At 42.3% G+C, this 23,004-nt stretch overlaps 1 protein-coding gene across 7 annotated transcripts in view; it reads right to left on the minus strand.

Annotated features, from left to right (window-relative positions):
- Positions 1–23,004, minus strand: part of LOC102383623 (protein furry homolog) — a 214,234-nt gene that overhangs the window by 5,774 nt on the left and 185,456 nt on the right. For 3 of the 7 annotated variants that reach the window (XM_025207100.1, XM_025207101.1, XM_025207099.1), the window contains 5 exons: positions 22,787–22,936; positions 19,779–19,877; positions 18,762–18,845; positions 12,386–12,403; positions 3,706–3,816 (listed from right to left, as the gene is read on the minus strand). In XM_025207100.1, the coding sequence (XP_025062885.1) occupies positions 3,706–3,816; positions 12,386–12,403; positions 18,762–18,845; positions 19,779–19,877; positions 22,787–22,936 (462 nt within the window). Of the gene's footprint in view, positions 1–3,705; positions 3,817–11,054; positions 11,176–12,385; positions 12,404–18,761; positions 18,846–19,778; positions 19,878–22,786; positions 22,937–23,004 lie in introns of all 7 variants that reach the window. The other 4 variants (XM_025207103.1, XM_025207102.1, XR_003094660.1 and 1 more) reach the window with 3 other exon arrangements.

Consider the following 23,004-nt stretch of genomic DNA (forward strand, 5'->3'; position numbering starts at 1 on the left):
CCCCCTTCCCCCCACCCCCCCCCCCCCCCCCCCTTCCCTAGGTGGAGGGAAGGTGTGGGACTGATCTTTGGGATTGCGGACGGGGGGCGCAGCGCATAGATATTGGGTTGCTTTTTAATTCAAAAAGTGATCCCCCACCCAAAAAGGTGGGAGACCACTGACCTAGATCATTCCTGACCAGTGGTTGTTCAACCTCTTCTTGAACACTTTCCAGTGATGGAGAGCCTTAGGCAGTCTATTTCATTGCCTCACTATGCTAAAATTGAAGAAATGTTTCCAGATATCCAATATAAACTTATTTTGCTGCAGCAACAAGGCATCAGTCTGCGTCCTTCTCTGCATCAAGAGAGAAAAAGTGCTTTCCCTCTAACTTTATGGCAGCCCTTCAAGTATTTGAAGACTTCTGTCATGTCCCATCTTAAGCATTTTTTCTGCAAGCTGAGCATGCCTCCTTCAGCCTTTTCTCATATTACTTGCTTTCCAAGCCCTTTATTATCTTTGTTACCTGCCTCTGGACACTAACTTCTCCACGTCCTTATTAAAATGTGAAGCCCAGCACTGCATACAGTACTTCCAGATGAGGCCTAACCAATGTTGAGTAAAGAGGCACTGTCACCTCCTGTGTCTTGCATCTATTGCTTCTATTGATTCAGCCCAAAGTGCATTTGCTTTTTGTGTGGCTGCATCACACTGCAGACTCATACCGAGTCTGTGGTCTAAGACCCCCATGTCCTTTTCCATAGTGCTGCCATCCAGCCAGGTGTCCCCCATTTTGTATTTGTGTTTTTGATTATTCTTCCCGAGGTATAATAAATGTTACATTTGTCCACATCGAACATCATTCTGTTAGCTCTAGCCCAACTTTCCAATCTGTCGCAACCCTTCTGAATTGCAATTATATCCTCCACTGTGTTCACAATCTTTCCAAGTTTTGTGTTATCAGCAAACTTGCTCAAGAAACTTTCTAGGCCAGCATCCAAAACATTAATAAACATGTTGAACAGTGCCAGGCCCTGGACAGACACCTCTGGGGCTCCACTCAAAACCTCCTACCATTCTGACATAGACCTGTTAATAATTATCCTTTGCTTGTGGCTATTGAGCCAGTTACCTATCCACCATGTAGTAGTTTTATCTAGCCCACATTTCTCCAATTTATTTATGAGAAGGTTGTGTGGTACCTTCTCAGACTCCTTGCTGAAGTCTACACTATATCCGCAGCATTTCTTTCATCCATCAAAGTAGTTACTTTGTCAAAGAAGGAGATCTAGTTTGTTTGACACAATTTGTTTGTCAGAAATCCATGCTGGCTGCTTATGATCAGCTTTTCCTCTTCCAGATGCTTGCAAGTAGCCTTCCTTAGGATATGCTTCAGTAACTTCCCAGGTATTGAAGTGAGGTTAACCAGTCTGTAGTTCCCCCAGCTCTTCCTTTTTGCCTTTTTTAGAGAGATGCACTATGTTGGCCTTCTGGTACCTCTCGTCCTCTGGTACCAATGACCCATCTCTCTGAAGATCACTGCCGAGGGCTCTGAAATCTCTGCCAGTTCCTTCAACACCCTGGGATGAAGTTCATCTGGCCCTGCTGACTTGAATTCACTCAGACCCAACAAAAGCTCTCTGATGAACTCTTTTGTTATCTCCTTCCTCAGCTTGCCCCCTTCCTTTTCCAGATAATCCTTATTAGGTACACCTGGCTGCAGCTTAATCATTCTGTGATGACTGAGGCAAAATAACTGTTGAGTAGATCTGCCTTCTTTGCATCTTTGTTAGGAGTTCCCCCTGGCTTGTTAACAGAGGACCCATAGCTTCCTTGGTCCTTCTTCTCTAGCTTTGCTACATTAAAAATGTATTTCAGAGTAGCTTCTACAATATGGTAACTATATTCAAATTGAGTTATCATTACTGCAATACACTTATAAACAATACTATCCCTAATTACTAAGAATCTTCAAGTTACTCATTATAACTGTTACAAAATACACTTTGCAACTTGAAATGCCTTTTTTTTTAAGACTACAATTGTATTAGATGCACTAGCTCTTTCTTGCTAGTTTAAATGTCTTTTTACATGAAAAAAATATTAAATATGCTGCTGTTTTAGCATTTTCACTTAAGTGATGACCTAGCATTTACAGTGGTTATCTCTTAAGATATTATTTCTTAATACACTGTGCATTTTGGAGGATTTTTGAAGATATATTTGTCTCAAAACATGGCTTCTGTCAATAATTTTTAAGTGATTTGTATAGAAATAGCTAAAGAGAAATTACCAATTCTAAAGTTCAGAACAGGCCACTTTAAGAAGTAAATTTTAGAATTAGTGGGCATGTCTACATGTGCACTTTAATACTCAGTAGCTTATTTTACTGCGCATTAGTGTCACAGCAAAAACCATGCTAATACACTAATGAACTGTAAAATTAGGCTACTGTGCATTAAGCGTCGCTAAAAAAGCATGCACTTTCGCTACTGTGCATTAGGGCAGCCTAATGTGCACTTAGTTAGTACATCACATTAGAGGTACTGAATTTACTGGGTGGTAGCAAAAGCACATTAATGAACATGTAGACACACCCACTGAGTCTCAAAATTGTAGCAGAAGATTTAAGAAACATTTTCTAAAATTATTGTTACAAATTGTCTAAGTCATCATAAAATTAAGCTACATAGATACTGAGTTTACTAGTAAACTCTTATTATAAAAAGTTTTTAAAAATAAATTTAACTTTTCAGGTTATTGACTGACAAAGCAGAAATTGAAGATATTTGTTTTTCCACAACATGGGCAATTATAGTGCAAGGTCAAGGCAGATCTACTGCAGACTTTTTCTGCAATGGCTAGGTTGGGGATATGAAAAGGTGTGATCCCTTATTACCAAAGCTGTGCTAGTAAGTGTCTTCAGTGTAGACACAGTTACACTAGCAAAATTATGCTCCTGCAGGTACAGTTTATTTTGCATGGGGAGGTTGGAATAAAATATCCCTGCAGTTTTGCCAGTGTAAATGGCACCCAGGCTAGTTCTGCTTCACTGGTATGGTATACTAATGCACTTAATGCACATTTCTAGCAACTTCAGGGAAAGCAAAAACCTCTTTTTAACACCATTTCCCCTTTGGGCATTTTCCATACAGTGAAGTCAGGTGATCGTTTCTATAACAGTGACAGCCACTTAGAAGCAATATGGCACCAGGGCACCAACATATTGCTGCTTAACAGGTGTCACCACTTAGTCACACTAATGTGGTGCTTCTAACATAGATGTGGCAACAATGTCCAAATAATGTCAAACATGCACAAGGAAAAGGATCACTAATAGAAGACATCAGTTGCCATGACAATTAATGTCAAAACCATGTGAAGACATAGGGAGCCATCCTCTTCATGTGAAGAGAAGCATGTGAAGAAATCATTCCATGATCACAGCCTAATTTAGTATTCTAGTTTTTCAACACTGATTAAATGATTGTTGGAGGGTGAAGTTTAAAAGAACTCAAAAGTCTGAGTCTGTGAAATCTCTAACATAGTGCAAAATCCCATCTGTATTTTAAATTAAGACACAAGTGTATTATGAAAATATTTAATCTGGTGCTACAAATCAAATATGAATAATTAATATTTGGTTAAATCCTGCAGAAATAAAAATAAAAATATTACAATACAGTGTTTATTTTACTTAAAAGATTAGCAATATTTATGACATACCTCTGGCATGGAACTAACTTCATGTACCTGTCCAATGAGCTTACAGTAGGACTGAAAAAGCAACAGTAGCTGGAAGTGGAGTTTGTATAATCTCTGACACAGTTCCAATTGCTATGGAAAGATTTATAGAACAAAAAATCATTAATACAGAACAGTAGATTCTGGGACATTTTTGTGTAATTAAAATATTTGGACCTATACATATTACTTTTTCTCTGGTAAGAAAAAGCTTTGGGCACTATTTTACTAAAATATAATCTACTATAAATGCAAAAAACACCCAAGATACTATCTCCTCTGTAATTGCCACAGTTTCAAAATAATAATACCAATCTCTTGCATAGTACTTTTCATCAGTAGATATCAAAGTGCTTTTCAAAAGTCAGTTTAAATATTTTTATTTTACTGTGGGAGAAATATTAAACATTTAGAAATGCAAAAGTGGCCTGAGACACCTTCTGAGAAGCCAGTTCAAGATAGGGACAACAAAAGAGTGTTCCAGGGTCAAGTGCTTCTGTTTGCATCTATGAGTAGGCTTCTACCCAAATTGAGGGGGCAGGCAGGTGATTTTGCAGGCCGATCACATCACTGGCTCCATTTTTATGATCTTTTCACAGCAGAGTGCCCCCCCTCACTGATTGGCCAAGAGGCCCTAGCAGCCCCACCCCTCACTGCTGATTGTCTGAGAGGACTGCCTTTTGTGCAGCCCCCACATTTCACCACTGATAGGGAGAGAGGCTTGTCCTTCATACAGCCCCACACCCCTCACTACTGGGGAGCCAGTATTTATTTTTAGTAAGTTTGTTTTTGTGGTGATTCTGCACAAAATTGCAGACACTGCTGTTTTAGCAGTGTTCATGGAAACCACTTTTTTGAGGTATCTGTGAAAAGAGCAGAATCATTATTTGAATAGGTCCCTATTTATGAGTAGAAAGGAACCAAACATAAAAGAAAAGAAAACCAATACAGCCAGGTGGACACAGTCTTAGCTCTGCAACATAACCCTTCTCTTCCTTCACACCTTTATGAAACCGTTCAACATGTGCCTGAGGCAGAGGCTCCAAGTTCCAGGGGCATGATGACTTCTGGACTCTGTGGTAATCAATCCCCCAGATACTGGGTGCATCTATACAAGATGCTTTACTACGAAGTAGTGTAGTTTACTGCACAGTAAGCATGTGCGTCTATACGTGTACATGCTTACTGTGCAGTAAACCTCACTAATCACGAGTAAATTTGCTATCTGCAAATGCAAGTAGCAAATTTACTTGTGATTACTAACTGCAGCAGTGCTTGTGTAGACACCTAACTGGGAGCAAATCTGCTTCTGGTCAGTTGGCCACCAGGGAGATTGCTCCCGGCCCCTGGGAGCTGCCTGCTGCTGGGGCAGGCTCCATCACCAGAACGTGGGCGGGGACATGTCTCCCTGCCCCGGCAGCAGGGAGCTCCAAGCCTCCCCACTCTGAGATTGTGAATGGGGAGTGGGGGCTTGGAAATCCTTATCTCCCACCCCTGCTTTGCCATCATGATTGGGGAATGGAGGGCTGGGAGATCTGTATCTCCCAGCTCAGGCCCTGTGACTGGGGAGCTGGTGCTGAGAGCTCCCTGTTGGTGAGGACTGGGAAGCCTGTTCCCCACCCAGTTCTGCGATCAAGAGCTGAGCAGGGAACAAGCTCTTCAACCCCTGCCTTGCGATCATGGAGTGGGGACTGGGAACTGTCTCAGTCAGAGGCAGGTCCCAGTCCCATGCCCCAATCGGGTGATCAAGGTGCTGGGCTTCCAAAGAGCTGCAGGGGTGGGGCAGGTCCCAGCTCCCTGCCCTGATCTGCTGGTCAGGCAGCTAGCAGTGAGCCCCTGGCTGGGTGGGGATTTGGTGAAGATTCTACTTCCACTTCCCTACGTGTGTAGTAGCCTGCCCAGGAGCGTTTACTTTCAAGTAAACTGCTCTCATATCAAATGCATGTGTAGACACATGTCATGAAACATTAACTTGATTTTTCTGGCACAACATTCAGCTCTTCTCCTTAAAGCTGTGGGCTACAGGTAACACAGAACCATTGTGAAGGCCAGAGAAGCTGGGCCTCCGCATCTTGTCTATGTATCTCTAAAGAGTGTTTTTTTTTAAATATGAATACTTTGTACAGTGGTAACTATGGCAGGATGAATGAGGCAATTTCCCTGGGGCCCACCACCAGATCTAGCAAAAGCAGTAGCACAAGGATGAAGCTGGGCACCCAGGGGAAAGGCAGCAATGACTTCTGGTTGCTATGCAACCTAAATTGCAACTGCATGGCTTCCCACTCTCCCTACCCACTTCTGGTCCATTTCCGGGTCTGCCGCAGAGTGCACGGGGGACCCTTCCCCTGCCCCTGGCTCAGTGACAGGTGCCTCCTGGGTCTCGGGGGAGGGGGGCACCCAGGGTTCCCCTGCAGTTGATCATCAAGCTGGGGGGTACAGGGTTCCCCTACGTGCTCAGTGGCGGACCTGGAAGTGGCTAGAAATACTTCTGGTCCATTTCTGGGTTTTGACAAGCACACGGGGGGGGGAGGGAGAGGTGGGGGGCCCTCCCCACACTCCTGTGGGATGCTCCATCTGCCCCATCATCACAGCATTCATGAGCCACATCTGGTACCTTGAGGTATTTAGAAAAAACATTTAAAGCTGTGTCTATGGCTGAAGTGTTGATTCTCTGATTCAGCATCTAATCTTCAGATTCAGCCGAATCGAATTGGGACAGTGATCCAAATCAACGAATTGAATCACTGTCCCCCAATTTGGGCTGAATCTGAATCAAATATGGACCATTTCGCACACCCCTACTGTTTTCATCTTAATCTATTAAAATGCTATTTTGCAGCAATTCTTTATTATGCCATGGAGCACTTGACATAATTCACTCTGAGGGCCACTCAGTATAGGCACTTGAGACTAGCACAAAATCTTTCTTCCCTGTCTCACCTGCAGGTTCAGTGCAATGCCTCTGTAAATTCTAACTGGCGATTAGTTAGAAACAAAGTTCTGATTTAATCACAACTTTCTAGTTCTCTCTAGTAAAGCTCATTGTTTCAAATTTATTCATCCCATTCCAAAGGTGCCACAAGCAGTGCAGATTATCTAAATAGTCATAGAAGGCTATGGTCTGCATATAGTTAATAAAATACATTTCTGGAATTAGCTTAACAATTCACTTAGGATTTCCATTTTAGTTTAATTTTGACACTTCCTCTGCTTGTGTCCTGACATGGCTGTGAGATGCACTAAGTGATCCTTCTACTTCTATGGAAGACTTAGAGCAGTACTTCATGTCAAGAAGAAAAAAGAAGGTGCTATTAATGACCCTGATTTTTCAAAACACTTATTGTATGCCTTGCTAAGTAGGTACTTAAGTGATTTGTTGAATTGGTATCACTGTGATTATCAGTGAACGTTATATTAAAATAAATTAGGCATTTAGTTTTCTAAAATGTTCAATGTTAGCAGTTTTTTTTAATATGCCAAAGCACAAAATTAATTTTGTGTTGCCAACTCTCCTGATTTCTTCACAAGTCCCTCAGTCTTGTTTGAGACAGGAGCCAATGAGAAATTCCAGCCCTCTGGCAATTTTAGACTTGCCTCCAAATGGCTACCTTCCCCCTCCCCTCTCCTTCTCTGCCTTCTAGGGAAGAGTAGCCAACCAGGGCTGCTTCAGGAGTCAGGCACAGCTGTGCCACCTCCCCTCAGGATCAGGATCTCCCAGCGTCAGCCCCAGACCATGGAGCTGGCACTGGGAGATAAGGATCTCCCAGCCCCGCCCCCCCACCCCCCTGCTCCTTGATTGCAGAGCAGGGGGCTGGGAGATAATGATCTCCCAGTCCCTGTTCCCTGATCATGAACTTGGAGTTGGTGGGTGGCTTGGACAGGGGAACCACCCTGGCAGCAGGCAGCTCCTAGGGGCATTCGGAGATTCAGGCATAGATACGGCTTTAAAAGTTTTTTCTACGTACCTTGAGGTACCAGCGCAACTCATGATCACTGCGATCACTGCGATGCTGTGTCCACTTCCGGGTCTGCTGCTGAGCCAGCTGGGGAGCCCCCTGTGCTTCTGTAGGGAGGGACTGAGGTCCTGGAGGGGAGTTGGGAGTCCAGGAAGAGTGGTCATTCCTTAAGGAGACGATCCTCCAAGCCCAAAGGGTGACAATCCCAATGTGGATCAAAAGGGGTAAGAGTGCTCAAAAGCCCCCATGGCTCACCAAAAGCATCCAGGAACGTCTCAAAGCTAAAAAGCAGGCGTACATCCAGTGGAGGGGAGGGGCCATCACCAAGGAGGATTATACCTCCATTGCTTAAGACTGTAGGGGGGCTGTTAGGAAGGCAAAGGCGGAGATGGAACTGGACTAGCAACCCAGATCAAGGATAACAAGAAGTCCTTTTTTTAAATACATAGGGGGTAAAAAGAAGGTACCAGCTAATGTAGGGCCTCTGCAGGATACGCTAGGAAATCTGGTGGTCACACCAGACGACAAAGCTAACCTCTTTAACAATTTCTTTGCCTCCATCTTTTTGAGCAGGGACCAGGGCATCCTCCCCACTGGGATCCCCGACGGACCCAGGGGAGGCGCTGCCAGGCCCAGGGTCAGTGAGGACCTAGTCATGGAACTTTTGGTGGGACTAGACATGTACAAATCAGCAGGTCCTGACGATCTCCATCCCAGAGTGCTGACGGAATTAGCAGAGGTCATTGCGAGACCCCTGGCACGGCTTTACGAGCACTCATGGTGCTCTGGCGAGGCTTAGGGGGAACCAACATGGGTTCATTCGAGGCAGGTCCTGTCAGACCAACCTGGTGGCTTTTTACGACCGGGTCACAAAATCCTTGGACACAGGTGTCGTGGTGGATGTAGTCTTTCTGGACTTTAGGAAGGCCTTCCTTCGACACTGTCTCTCACCCCTTCTCATTAAAAAATTAGATGACTGTGGCGTCGATGCCTACACAGTCAGATGGGTTGCAAATTGGCTGGAGGGCCGCACCCAGAGAGTGGTGGTGGATAGATCTTTTTAGACCTGGAGAGATGTGGGCAGTAGGGTCCCCCAGGGCTCGGTCCTTGGGCCTCCGCTGTTCAACATCTACATCAGCGACTTGGATGAGGGGTTGAAAAGCACCTTGTTCAAATTCGCAAATGACATTAAGATGTGGGGAGAAGTGGGCACGCTGGAGGAGAGAGACAGGCTGCAACTAGATCTAGACAGGTTACAGGGATGGGCGGATGAGAATAGGATGGGCTTCAATACTGAGAAGTGCAAGGTACTGCACCTAGGGAGGAAGAACCAGCAGCATACCTACAGGCTGGGGAACTCCCTTCTAGTCAGCACAGAGGCAGAAAAGGATCTTGGAGTCATTATTGATTCCAAAATGAACATGGGCCGCCAATATGGGGACACAGGAAGGCTAACTGCACCTTGTCATGCATCCACAGACGCATCACGAGCAGGTCCAAGGAGGTGATCCTCCCCCTCTATGCGACACTGGTCGCCCAGAACTGGACACAGGCCGCAGTTGGAGTACTGTGTCCAGTTCTGGGCGCCGCACTTCAGGAGGGATGTGGACAGCATCAAGAGGGTCCAGAGGAGAGCCTCTCGCATGATTGGGGGGCAGCAAGGCAGGCCCTATGAACGGAGGCTATGGGACCTGAACCTGTTCAGCCTCCACAAGAGAAGGCTGAGAGGGGATCTGGTGGCTGTCTACAAACTGGCCAAGGGGGACCAGCAGGCTATGGGAGAGTCCCTATTCCCCCAAGCACTACCGGGAGTAACGAGGAATTATGGCCATTAGTTGATGGAGAGTAGGTTCAGGTTAGACATCAGGAAGCACTACTTCACAGTCAAGGCGGCTAGGATCTGGAACCAATTTCCAAAGGAAGTGGTGCTTGCTCCTACCCTGGGGGTCTTCAAAAGGCGGCTAGATAATCACCTTGCTGGGGTCATTTGACCCCAGCATCCTTTCCTGCCCATGGCAGGGGGGGGGGAGTGGTGGTTTGGTCAGGTCCCTTCCGACCCTACCAACTATGAAACTATGAAACACTCCATGCACCCCAGCATCGCAGTGTTCACGAGCCACCTGCTACCTAGAGGTATGTAGAAACAACATTTAAAGCTGTGTCTATGTCCGAGTCGCTGATTCTTTGAATCAGCATTGAATCTTCAGATTCAGCCAAATCGAATCGGGGACAGTGATCCAAATCAACGAATTGAATCACTGTCCCTCATTTGGGCTGAATCCAAATCCGAATTGAATAGGGCCCGCTTTGCACACCCCTACATACACTGCTACACTTCGCACACCCACAGCAGAAGGTGGTTAGCCTGTCTTCCTCCTCTCTGGGATTCAGCAAGATCATGCCTTTCAGTGATTAAACCTAGATAGGAGTTTCAGATTATGAATCTCACAGGCACAGAAATGCCTATCTTGGGGCTGTGGGGAATAGCATAAATGTCTACACCGCAGCGTAGATATATACCCAGCTCTGTTTCGTTTTCCTGACCTGCAAGCTATAGGTTGATCTTCTCTGTCCCATTTTTTCCTCCTCAGCAAAGCAGAGAACAGGACCCTGATACAGCTGGCCCTTATTTCAGGCCTGTGATGGCTAGAAAATGGCATTTAGAGATTTGCTTTTGGGAAGTGGCTTATAGGTAAAATAGATATTGCATTAGAACAATGGTCCAGAGCAATGGCAAGGGTTAATTGATTCCAAAAAAACCTCAATTTTGTGACAAAGTTTCCTGAAAGCCCGCTGCATCATACAGGCAAGCAGCACATAGGCTGGGAAATTAAAGACATGTACCACACTGGTCCATAACATGAGATAAAGTGGTACCAGGTCACAGTGCCCAATTGCAGAGCCTTGGGATTTCCAGCTTTGGTAGATGGACCAAATTAGGAGGCCCAGAAAAAGCCCAAATTAGGATGCGTGCATGTGATGGGTTTGTGAAACAAAGGAATATACTGGCAGGACAGAACGTGGACAGTATGATGACCACAGGAAGGCCAATCAGCGATGCCCAGAGAAAGTCATCACTGAAGGAAAAGGAATACAAATGGAGGGATTTCAGAGCAGCAAAGGGTCCTTGAGAGGGGAACGTGAGGACATCATGGACAGAGGGTGTACCACCAGCCCGTTTCACCCACCCCACTGGAGAGAGTGGGCCTTAGCCTCCAACCCCCAGGCTGCTGACATCTGACATTCAAGAGAGAACCTCAGAGTGAAGCTCGCATACTGGCCAGACGTACCTTGACTCTGAAGCTCTAGGACTGGTAGATATAGAATTGTTTGCATTATTCTTATCTGCTATCAGTGTGTATCAATAAAATTCACCTATTATTGAATGGAGCTGTCGTGGTTGGTCTGAGGGTTTGGGTCCGCTCGGTACAAGGTATCTGGGTCATAAATTCAGTGCCAGCAGCCTGGAGTGTGACTGAAGAAAGCAGAGCTGAGGCTGTGGGACAAAACTAATATGTAGGCAGAACTGCTGACAGAGTTGATCTGGGAATAGGTGCAGAATTAATCTGTGGTCAAAGGACCCTGAAGCACTGGATGAAATTTTTCTTAAATTTAGGAGTGGGTGAAACTAATTGTCCCATACAAACGCACACGGAATGGTCAAGGAGCTCTTCAAAAATCAAAAGATAGGCCAAAAAACCATAAAACACTTAAAAAACATTTTTACATTTTACATGATGTTTTATGGTCTAACTCAAGGGTGGCCAACCTGTGGTTTGCATGCTACAAGTGGCATAGGCAGCCTTCGTATATTGCATGTGGCTGATTGGAAAGGTAGCAGAGAATACAGTAGCAAATAGGACAGGGAGCACAGGGCAGGGAGCAGAAAGAAGAACAACATATTGGGCAGGGTATGCAGATTAGAGTGGCACTTGGGGAGGTTGTGGAGCTTACTTTGTGGCATGCCTGCCAAAAAGGTTGGCCTCCACTAGTTCAACATATGACTTTTGAAGCTCTGGGGTTGGCGATATTGTATATACTTATCCTTCAATTTCTCCCCTGCTGGTTACTAGATTAAATTAAGATAACGGTAAAAATTAATTTTAACTAAATTTAATTTTAAGTTATTCTACAGTTGGTTATCTTATCAAGCAGCTAACTTTGTTTTACTCCTGAATAGCTGTTAGACTAACACGATGGTAAAATGGTTCAAATTAACAAAATGTAAATATTTTAAAGCCTAGTTTAAAATTATATTTATATACTTATGTTAACAACACTGGGTTTAAAATAATCACTATTTCAGAACTCCAGTATTGGTTTTAAAGTCAGTTTGAGTCTTGATTATTTAACAAGATTGATTCATTTTCAGAATGGTACACTTGGATGAGTTTAGACAGGTTTGATTCTGCCTTGAGCATGGCATTGGGCTAGATGACCTGAGGTATCTTCCAGCCCTGTTTTTCTATGAATCCATGCAAATGCCAGAATTTTGTAGTTGCACCTTTACATTTCTCTTTGAAGAGAAAAGTGACATAAAATGCAACTTAGTCACTTATTTTAGTAAAGACACATTGAATCAAATTTGCTAAGGAAAAATAATTGAAAAGAAAAGGAAAAACATGCTAAGATAAAACAGTAACAGTAAAAACAGGGTGTATTAGTTCATCTATAGATGGACAAAGTATGAAAGAACTTCAACTTACTGCAAGAGATTCCATTTGCTATACAGCAAGCATGGCACAGGAAAAAAAGGAAAGGAAAGAAAGTATAGTGTCAGTTTAATGCATGCAATAGGAAGCACAGCCCTTCTTTAATAGCACAAACTGTCAGCAGTATTAGCATTGCTTGCCTCAACCTGCTAATCGGTTGAAAATAATTCACCCACACAACATGCACAGCATTCTCATTAAAACCAAGCTTTAATCCTAATGGCAAATTATAATGTAATTGTCCTAAGTTAGATCTTTAGATTTGTTAGTTCTAATTTCTCCCATGGCATGTTTCCAAAAATAAGGAAGTTACACCCAAGTTTTTATTGCTTCAGGATTCTTAAAATCAAGAATTTGTCTAAGTCTGGTCTTTTATATATGAGCTTATATGAAAGAAATAATAGGAACAGTACTTTTAATTTTCAACAGAACTGAAGCAAATAGTTGTGTTATATGGAAGTTAAAGATAAAACTTATTTCTATCGGAAGACCTATGGCCTATAGCGTAATAATTTGGCATTTTAAAAATGAAAAATCTGTTTGAAATCACATGACTGTTAGAATCTATTACAGGTTTTAAGTCATGACTATTACAATCTTTTTGAAAAAAAAATTGAACTTTAAAGGAAGTCCAAGATTCATCTGAATTACTGGCAACTTTGTAGGTTCAGACTGATTCATACTCCTTTTTACCCTTGCCTCTCTCTCACTCTCAGGTGTGATGGAGCCATTAAAATGTTAATGCATGTCCTGCTCCAGTGTTAATTTAAGTGTAACATTCAATTGCATTGGCATTTAAATGACAACAGGATTAACTTTTCAGCAATAAACTTTCCCAACCTGAAAAAGGAGACGTTATCTCCCTTTGTTTTCCAAAAAGCTAACATTTTTTCTAGTATATCTGTCTAAAGTTTTTAAGGCAGCTTTCACCATTAGATCATAAAACCATCATGTGGCTGGTTTAGCAAACATAATCCACACTGACATCTTATACTTAGCTACAATGTGATGTCAGCACACATGTACACAACATAAATGCATGTTTCCAATTGTTATTAAAATGTTTTATATTACCATTTCAACAAAGGAGACAAATGCATCAATGTTAAGTAAATAGTGCCATGAGACTATTTTGACATTGCCAAAGCTAAGGAATTCAACCTTGTCCTCAGCTTTTGGTATTCAAGAATGTATGGATGAAATGTTATTCTGGTCTACCATGGAATAAGTCAATGACTAAATGACAGACTAAGCTCTAAATTAAGTTTGCTTTTTTGGAATGTTTAACTTTAAGCCTTTGACATTACTGCAACATTTTTTCTATTTCTAGCATTTCTAGAGAAAACATTTTCTGTAAAATTCCATGCAGTTTACATAATCAAGCCTTGTATAATAAAGATAAGATCAAATAGGAAGAAATAAGACAGGTTACTATATCAGTATATTCAGAACCACATGACTGCATTTGTCAAAGCTTATTTGTATGTAACTTACTCCTCTCCAAATTTTGATGTACCTCTAGTTTTTTACATTTTTAAACAAAACTGATAGAATAAATGTGTACAAATTTACCATGGAATTTACTTCATAAAAAGTGGGGAAAGCAGCAAAAAAGTGAACTCCACGGTCTACTATTCCAGAAAAGCTGCCTTCTCTCCACTGCTTCCAAAAAGGTGTGCAAAAAAGAAAAAAAAAAGAAAAAAAAAAAAAAGAAAAAAGAAAGAAAAGAGGGAGTTGCATCATGTGATAAACTGAAAGAAAATATACTAATTTTAAATAAATATTCTCCAAACTCCCTGGTTAATGAGATGGCTAATTTGATCCTATAATTTGATAACAATTTCAGTTCTTCATCTTGAAACTGAGAGGAGAAAATATTACCTGTGATTTCATTTAACTGTCCTTGCCCTTTAACTGGTTCAAGTGGAATGATCACACATATTCGGCCTCTCAGGGTTTGTCTGTATCACTGCGGTTGCCAGTACTTGCTGAGCATGTCCTACCCCTCCAAGTCCGTTGATTCACTCCAGAGCCAGATGTTTGCCAGTCAGGCTGTTCTGGGATCATCCCTAGCACCTGCTTTCAAGTTGGTTTTATGGACATAGGAGAGTTGCACTGTTGGATCGTGAGCCTTCAGCATTAAATGGATGTTGTTCAGGTATAGTGCAAACTGCTCAATCTATAGCGGCACACTGGATACCTTCCTGTTCCTTTTCTGCAGGGGCTTGCTACCTAGTTATAGCCAGGTAGCAAGGAGGTCTTAATTCCCAGTTCAGGTTCTAGATTTGTGATGAATTTTACTGCAATTGAGACTTAATTCCAGATCTTAATAATTCATTAGTAACAACCATATCATGGACCTTTATAAGGCCAATCCAGTAGAATTAATTAGTGTCAGTTGGAAGTCACATTTTACATAGTTTACAATGAGACTTGATACTGCCTTGCCTTGCTGTCAATCTGTAGCTATATTTCTAGTTCTAGGTTCACTGGCAGGCCTGATTCATATAAAATAGCTAAACCTGAAGCTACATGGAGCCCTGTTCCACAAAGTACAAACTGGAACACTAGTGTGAACCCATGTAGGGTACAATTTGGTTTGGGTTGGCTAACAGCTTGAGTACCTTACAAAAAACACTTAACAGCTTTGGACACTTATCCCACTTACTTTTCCAATTTCAAAGCCACATACTTTGGCAAAGCAGAATGGGAGAAAGTTATACACTGATCTTGCATCTTCAAATGAGGGACATTAAATGGCTTTATAGGATGCCAGTATTTATTTGAATTATCACTATTCACTGTCAAGGAAAATGTAAGCTTCAAGACATCTCTTGCTCAGGGAAAGCAAGGGAAGAATTTGACTACTAGATAAAGAATTCCCTGTTTAGAAGGGACCAAGACCAGTTAATCACATCTTAAATAGTAACCTGGCTACACATTCATGCAATTAATAGCACAATAAAACAGGGAATAAGCCACTAAGTTATTACACAAAATACATGTAATGACTTCGTGGTTGGTTCTTGTTGCACCTTAAATTGAATGTGTGGCCAGCGCTGATCAGCTGACTGATGCTCCCAGCCACAGGAGCACACTGGAACGCTACACTGTTGCTCTAAGTCAGCTGACTGGTGTTCTAAGCCATGGGAATACTGGGTACCCAGCTTGCTACTTATCAGTGGAGGAGGATCCTGGGCTCCCCCCGCACCGGCTGTAGGGAGCAATTAGAATCTGATTTCTGGTTCTTCAGTTGCACTTCTTGCCATGCATGTGTGACATGGCAGGAGATGCAATTGCTGGCATTGCAGATCAGACCCCATAGTGCCTTTATCTGAACCTCTGTCAGCATCCATAGTCTCTTCTCTACAGAGCAGGCTATGAATACACATTCCTACTTTGTTTTTTCCAGGTAGGGTGTTACATGCATCTGAGAATCTAACTGTCTGCAGAATGAGATATTTCTTACTACTCCATCTATTATTGTTAGGGTTGATTTAAGCAGTATTTCTATGTCAGGTGAGTGCCAAGTAACAACCAGACCCTCAGTTTAATCTTCAAGAAGGATTAACGAATTTATATAGTTTCCTCTTCAGCTCCCCCTATAAGACACCCAGCCTTTCCAATAATTACTCTGTGCTTTAGTACAAATTCACTTTCTTCACTGTGTGCCTGGATTGTTATATCCTTTCAAGCTCAGGCAGAGAAGCAGAGGACATGCATGAAAATATATTACTACATATAGCAGTCACTTTTCCTAATGACACTTTCTCAGCACACATTTCTCTAGATCTCTGCTCCCATTTTACTTTGGGTGACTAAAGAAAAGAGAGATTGTTGGGAAAGAAAGGTCTTTTTGTGACCAAATGGACAAATGACTGGGATAGGGAAGAGAAATGTATATGTATGTGTGTACACACAGGTCTTTTGAGATAAATCAAAAGACCTCCCATCCTGTTAACAGCCAAGAAATAATACATTTTGTGCTGAGGGAACATTATTGGTCAAAGAATAGGGATTTCTACAGCAGTGAGAAACCCTTCTTTTCATTCTGAGTATTAAGTAATTCATGGATTAACCCTGGATTCCCAAGATACACACATATTAACTCTGAAATAGAGAATACCTAATTAAAGTGAGCAAAACACAAGAGTAACATGACATTCAAACTTTAAATAGTTTAGCCATTTAATATATGTACCCAGTTCATATCCCAATTCATTTGTATATTATTTGGAGTCCTCTACTGCTTTATTTCCTTTTTTAAAGAGTAACAAGTCACAAGATGTAAAATGGGATCAAGGATCACACTTTTGAGAAAAGGAACTAAGACCATCTAAGCTCTCAGGTTACAAGTGTAAGAGCATTTTTCTCAAACACTGTTTAGTAGGTGTGCGCGAAGCGGGCTGTATTCAATTTGGATTCGGCCTGATTCAGGGGACAGTGATTTGATTTGTTAATTTGGATCGCTGTCCCATTTCGATTTGGCCTAATCTGAATCTGAAGATTCGATGCTGATTCAGAGAATCAGCGATTCGGCCATAGACACAGCTTTAAATGTTTTTTCTACATACCTCGAGGTACCAGGCGCGGCTTGTGAATGCTGAGATGGTGGGGTGGATGGAGCATCCCACAGGAGTGTGGGGAGGGTGCCCCCCCGTGTGCTCGGCAGCAGACCCGGAAGTAGTTCTGGTCCACTTCTGGGTCTGCTGCCAAGCATGCAGGGACTCCCCCCGCACTCCTCCAGCTCGGTGATCCGCCGCATGGGAACCCCAGGTGCCCCCCGCCCCAGACCCAGGAGGCACCTGGGCACTCCATGGTGGACCTGGAAGTGGACCAGAAGTGCTTCTGGTTCACTTCTGGGCCCACTGCCGAGCGTGCTGGGGACCTCCCCGGGCTCCCATGGATGCTCCATCTGCCCCACCATCTCAGCATTCACGAGCCACCTGGTACCTGGAGGTATGTAGAAAAAACATTTAAAGCTGTATCTATGTCTGAATCATTGAATCTCTCCGAATCATTTTGGAGGGTTCTGATTAGATTCGGAGAGATTAAAGGGTCTCCTGATTTGATTCAGATTTGGAGATTCAGCCGCTGAATCAGGCTGAATTCTCCACTGAATCGAATCAGCGACCAAAGCTTCACACAGCCCTACTGTTTATTTTATGTGACAGAAGGGTGGAAACACTAACTGAGCATACTCTAGTAAATAACTCTCCACAGAATTTTTTTTCATATTTGGATTCAGTTTTATTAATTGGATCTCTGTATCCATCTTTTCTTAATTTTTCAGATAGCTTACTCCCAATATGCCAAGGTATGACTTCAGAGCTGGCCAATCTTTGTAGCTTTGTTAAATATAGCCCTAAAATTGGCAGGTGTATGCAGTGTTACCAAAGTATTCATGCAATTTTGTTGGCACAAGCGCTACATGGAGGAGGCTTAACAGCTTGTTCATTGCTTGTGATCCTTCCATAGGCTTTAATTCAAACAGTGTCAAGGTTGGCAAAGCATAAGGGGAAATGCCTAAGGCTTTTGAAATAAAAGAACTTGAACGTAGTTTTAATCTGCTCCTATGTGCTTGGCAAATGCACATGTGCAAAAATCAAGGCAGAACAGAAAAAGAAGAAATAAGATAGAAGGGGAAGAAGATGAAGTAAGAACAAAAGCAGAGGGTAATGAGAAAAGACAAAAGAGGAAGAGCAAGAAAAAAATGAATCAATAAAAAGAGAAAATGAATGAAGATAGAAAATGGACAAAACTACAAAAATGTGTCTGAGGAAAAACTGGCTAAAACTTGGCAAAGCTTCTGAAAATGTTAGTTTTTAAAAATATATACAAAACACATGGAAAGAGAAGGTGCCATTTCCATTCTGTCTGCAGGGTCAACTCCTTAAGTTTGTCTTATCGGGTTTTTTTCTTGTGTTTCTCGTGTGAGGAAGATTGGAATTGGTCTTTTAGAGGTAAGCATCTACAGTCAGAATGTTTGGTCTAAAACTAAAAAAATGCATTGCTAGCTTAGCCATAGTCATTCTATTTAATGGAAAGGAAAAAAAGCAACACTTTCCAATTTTCCCTTCCAGTGGTGTTAAAGAAAACAATTGTTTGCTGTACTTTCTGTACACAGTTTTGCTGTGCTCTGCTCAATGGTGCAAAAGAGGTTATAGTGCCATAGCCTCATATATCCTTTCCCTCTGATAAGGCCTGTGCCAGTAATTATATCAGTGCAAGAATTAGTATTATGAGTGCAAGAATTAGGACTGTGCCCAAACTCTGTAAAGGAAGAAAGCATAACAGTGTCCTAGGCAATTAAGAAATAATTCATGAACGGCACTTTAGAGGAAATAAAATAGCACTGCTCATTTATTACCTTCTCTTCTGAATCCCCCGGCTGACAAGTAATAACTCCATCTCTTGAGCCCCCAGCAAATGATGCCTTGCAATTCGCAAGCCACTGTTTTCCAAGGAAAAAAAATGTTAGGTCTTTTTAGATTAGCTACATTTAAAGATGATATTTTAAAATCTCACAATGTAACGGCTGAGAAACGTGTTGAGTTAAGTTAGGTGACTGGACATAATCTAAGAAATTCTGCTTTAGCAGACTTAGTTAAAAAGCTGTTTCTGAGTTCTATTAGGGCTTACACTGTAGAAACAAAGCAAATAAATACATTAATTACTATTAAAAAGACATGAGGAGCTTGAAAAGCTAGAGATCCATAAATAGTTGAAATGAAGCAAGATAAAACAGCGTTTATTGTGCTGTAATTTCTAAAATAAAGATAGGGAGATACAAGTAGGCACTTATGAATCCAATATTTATATTTAAATAGTTATTTAAACAGATATTATATCAAAATGCAGAATAGAATGCTTTAACACAGGGCCATCTAGCTGGCAGCCTGTGAACCACCTCTGGCCCAGGAGGAGTTAAGCTGCAGCCTCTGGGCTCCTGCTTTGTCATTGCTGCCCCCATCACTCCTGCTCCAATAGCAGCTGGAGTCTTCATGCTCCCCCGCGCTCTGCCTGCTGCCTGCCCCCACCCCAGGCATGGCCTGAGGAGCTGAGGGGGAGCCTGGGGCAGCATGCATGGTACAGTGGGGGGCAGGGAAGAGAAGAAGGGGTATGTGTATTGTGTGGAAGTATGCAGGAAAGGCCTGCACAGGCATGCGCTGCAGCAATGGAAAGGGGTCATGGGTGCAAGGTATAGCGGGAAGGGGAGTAGGGGTCACATCTCTGTGCACGAGGTCCAAGATACCTGTGGCTCACTCTGATACAACCCCTGCTGGTGTGGTCCATGGGGCATTCAGCCACCAGCTGCATAGAAGTTGAACAGCCTGCTTTAACATATGAATACATTGGGCAATAAAGCAAAGAAATATCTGCTTACTGAAAGAGTTGCTTCTTTTCTGTTGTTGTATGTATCCAAATATTCCTGTAGCTCTAAAACACTGAATTTCAGCTTTTCAAGAAGGCCACATGAGAGAAGCTGGAAACATTATGATAAAAAAAAAGCCAATGAAATCTACTATTAAGGAATATCACTGAAGTAGAAACTATGACAGGCCCTGCAAAAAACACTTTAAGGTGTATCATTGCCAATCACAATGTTATGCTGACACTCTATCATGATGCTAGCTGTACTGGTGAAAGCCAAATCCTAGTGGAATTAAGGTTTAAAAACACAGTCCCAAAACAACAAATATTTTGACTAATGGTGCTCAGCCTCTGGCCCACAGCCATGTCATCTGGCCTATGGGGCTCCCCACAAACCTGGAAATTTGGCGGCAGGGAAGTGGTGGCAATTAATGCTGCCATTACTTCCACATCACCACATTTCCAAGCCCTATGGCCAGATGACATTGTCCTAGGTACCAGTTTGGGTTGGCCTGCAGGGCTGGAGCAGCAGGCCCAATCTAGTATGCAGGGCCAGGGCCTGATCTGGTGTGCAGAGTGGGGCTGTGTGCTGAATTGCTTGCCAGCTGCCTGGTGGATTAAGCCCATGGACTGAACCCATGCACTTCATCCAGCACCAGAAGGTTGGGCATCACTTATGCCACCATCTTGTCAGTAGTTCCAGCAACCAGTTGTTGGTATGAACCAGAACTTTATTTTGATCCCATCCACAGTGGATAATGGTTGGTTGCTGGAGTTATGACCAGAGCCAGAGTGAGAGCTGACTTGTACGGGGTATAAAGCCATTAGAGCCATTTGTACAACAGCACTAGCTCCTGAACCAGAAGCAATGTAGCCACATTGGTGCACTACTACAAATGAGCCAATTAGCTCTGCCTCAGAAACTTCTCTGTGCTGCTTCTAGGTTAGTAGCTAATGAATGTAGAGCTGACCAATTCTAGTTTCAGGTAATGTTCTAGGCATCAGTGGACAGTAACCTACTGACTTAGATGAAACTGGAATGGGTCATATGGAGCCCTTGTCATTTGGCTATCAGAGCCAATGGCTTCAGCCATCTCTGTGACTGGGATCAAAGTAGAATTTGATGGCAGCCATTAACATGTTTGATGATAACTATGTCCCCATCACTTCAGCCCTGAGTATCCTCCCAATATCGTTTCATAATATTCTCTCCTTGAAAGGGAAAGGGAAATGAAAGAAGGAAATTAAGAATGGTGATGGGGAGGTGGAAATGGGAAGATATAGGGGAAAGTGAGGCTCTCACAGATCCTCTGGAATATGTCAGGGGGTGAATAGAGTACTCTAGTATGAGGGCAAATGGAGCTTCTGGAATGAGGGAAGGGAAGAATGGTGGACTTCGGTAAAGGAGAATGAGAGCACCTAAAGAAATATGGGATGTGGAGAGAGGCTGGGGGAACCCTGGCATAGGAGGAAAAAAGAGTTGCAGGGAGTCTCTGAAATATCATATTTTCTTGCATATAACGTCCCTTGAGAAACATACACACCCCTCTTTTGAACAGCGGAATGAAGAAAAAACAATCTTGCTTTGAAATTACTGGTAAGTAGCAGTAAGTAACTGAGCAGCAGCAGCTAGGGAGCCAGTGTGTTCACTGTGGTACTCCCTGTAGAACACACACAGTGTTTTTTTTGCTACCCTGGGCCCCCATGAGGCTGCAGAAACTCTATTACCATATCATGTTGCTTATAATGTGCACCCCAATTTCCAGGAGATGATTTTTGAAAAAACAGTGCATGTTATATCCAAGAAAACATGTTAGTAGGGGAGCAGAGGGTTCTGAAACAGGGAGCTTGTAGGGAAGGAAGCAAGGAACCACTGGTGTGGAAAGTGCACTTGGGCTACAAATGGAACAAAGCATGTGATGCCCCCAAGCTGTTATTATTTCAAATCTAACATGTGATCTGAAATATGGCTATCTGGATTTGGAGTTTCACCAGTGTGTATACTAACAAAGTTCTGTTCTACAGTTCCTCCATACTTGCTTCCTTATTATAAATAAAATTTTGAGTGAACAAGAAAAAAACCCATGTCCAATAATGTGGAATATTCAAAGGTTCCCCAAAAGGGCTGTGCAAATATTTAGATTGAAATCAACTCTACTACATCATGAATTTAGTTCATGAGATGTTTACAGTAACACCATACTGCACCATACTGCAACAGCACTATCAAACTGCTAAAAATTCAGGTTTGGATGTAACCTTGCTAAACAGCGATGAATCCAAATCTAAAAGTCAGAGTTTGGCCCTTCTTATTCTCTGGTGTTCGTAAGTGACTTAAACCCAATGACCTCAACATGGTTTGTGAGGGCTTCTATATTTAGAAAATTGTAAGAGATTAATAATAGCAATATTGGTGTAACTCCTTCTAAGAATGAATGCACTTATGTTCTGGATGGGAAAAGGGTAAAGGTGACTTGTACTAGTATAAGTGTATCCATACTAGAGCTTATATAAATATACTAGTAAAAATAAGTCACATTTATAACCAACAGAGTTATATCAGTAACACTTTGAGACTAGGACTAACAAGCAATAGTACTATATTATTGTAACGAAACAAACTCCTAAAATACATGTTATTTTAAAAAAATGCTAGTAACTCAGTCTCTAATAAAACAGCATGAATAAATGGAGGTTTGGTTGACCACAGAGAGAAAAAAAAAGATTATAATCACTAGGGGTATCAGGGCTATGAGTAAATAAGCCAAAGGGACAGGTGTCCCCCTGATAAATACATTCTTGAGCTGACCGGAAATAGGATAAACAGAGAATCTCTTCAGAGATGATTTGAGATGGGATAATTGGAGTTATACCTCTAACACTTATCTATAGAAGATTTGATGAATCTAACAAAGACGACTAGATGATTCTAACAAACAAAAATCTTTTTGTCACCCTGGTTTCCTTGACATGGCACACAATGGACAGATTATTCATAATCATTTATAGGAATATACTTACTGTTTCAGCATCTACAAAAAGAGTGGGGCATTCTGAACATGAAGTCAGCATCTGAGAAGACCTCACAAATTTTGTGCCTATTCCTCTCAGATTGTCTCCAAGGTAACTGGCAGCATCACAAGTTAGGAAGCAGAATCTTTTCTGAATATTCTGTGAAACAAAGTAGTTCTTATCATATACTTTTCTCCAGTATAAACTTTGTAAACAGAATTGCAAAA

This window comes from Alligator sinensis, unplaced genomic scaffold, assembly GCF_000455745.1.
Source record: "Alligator sinensis unplaced genomic scaffold, ASM45574v1 scaffold406_1, whole genome shotgun sequence".
NCBI lineage: Eukaryota > Metazoa > Chordata > Crocodylia > Alligatoridae > Alligator > Alligator sinensis.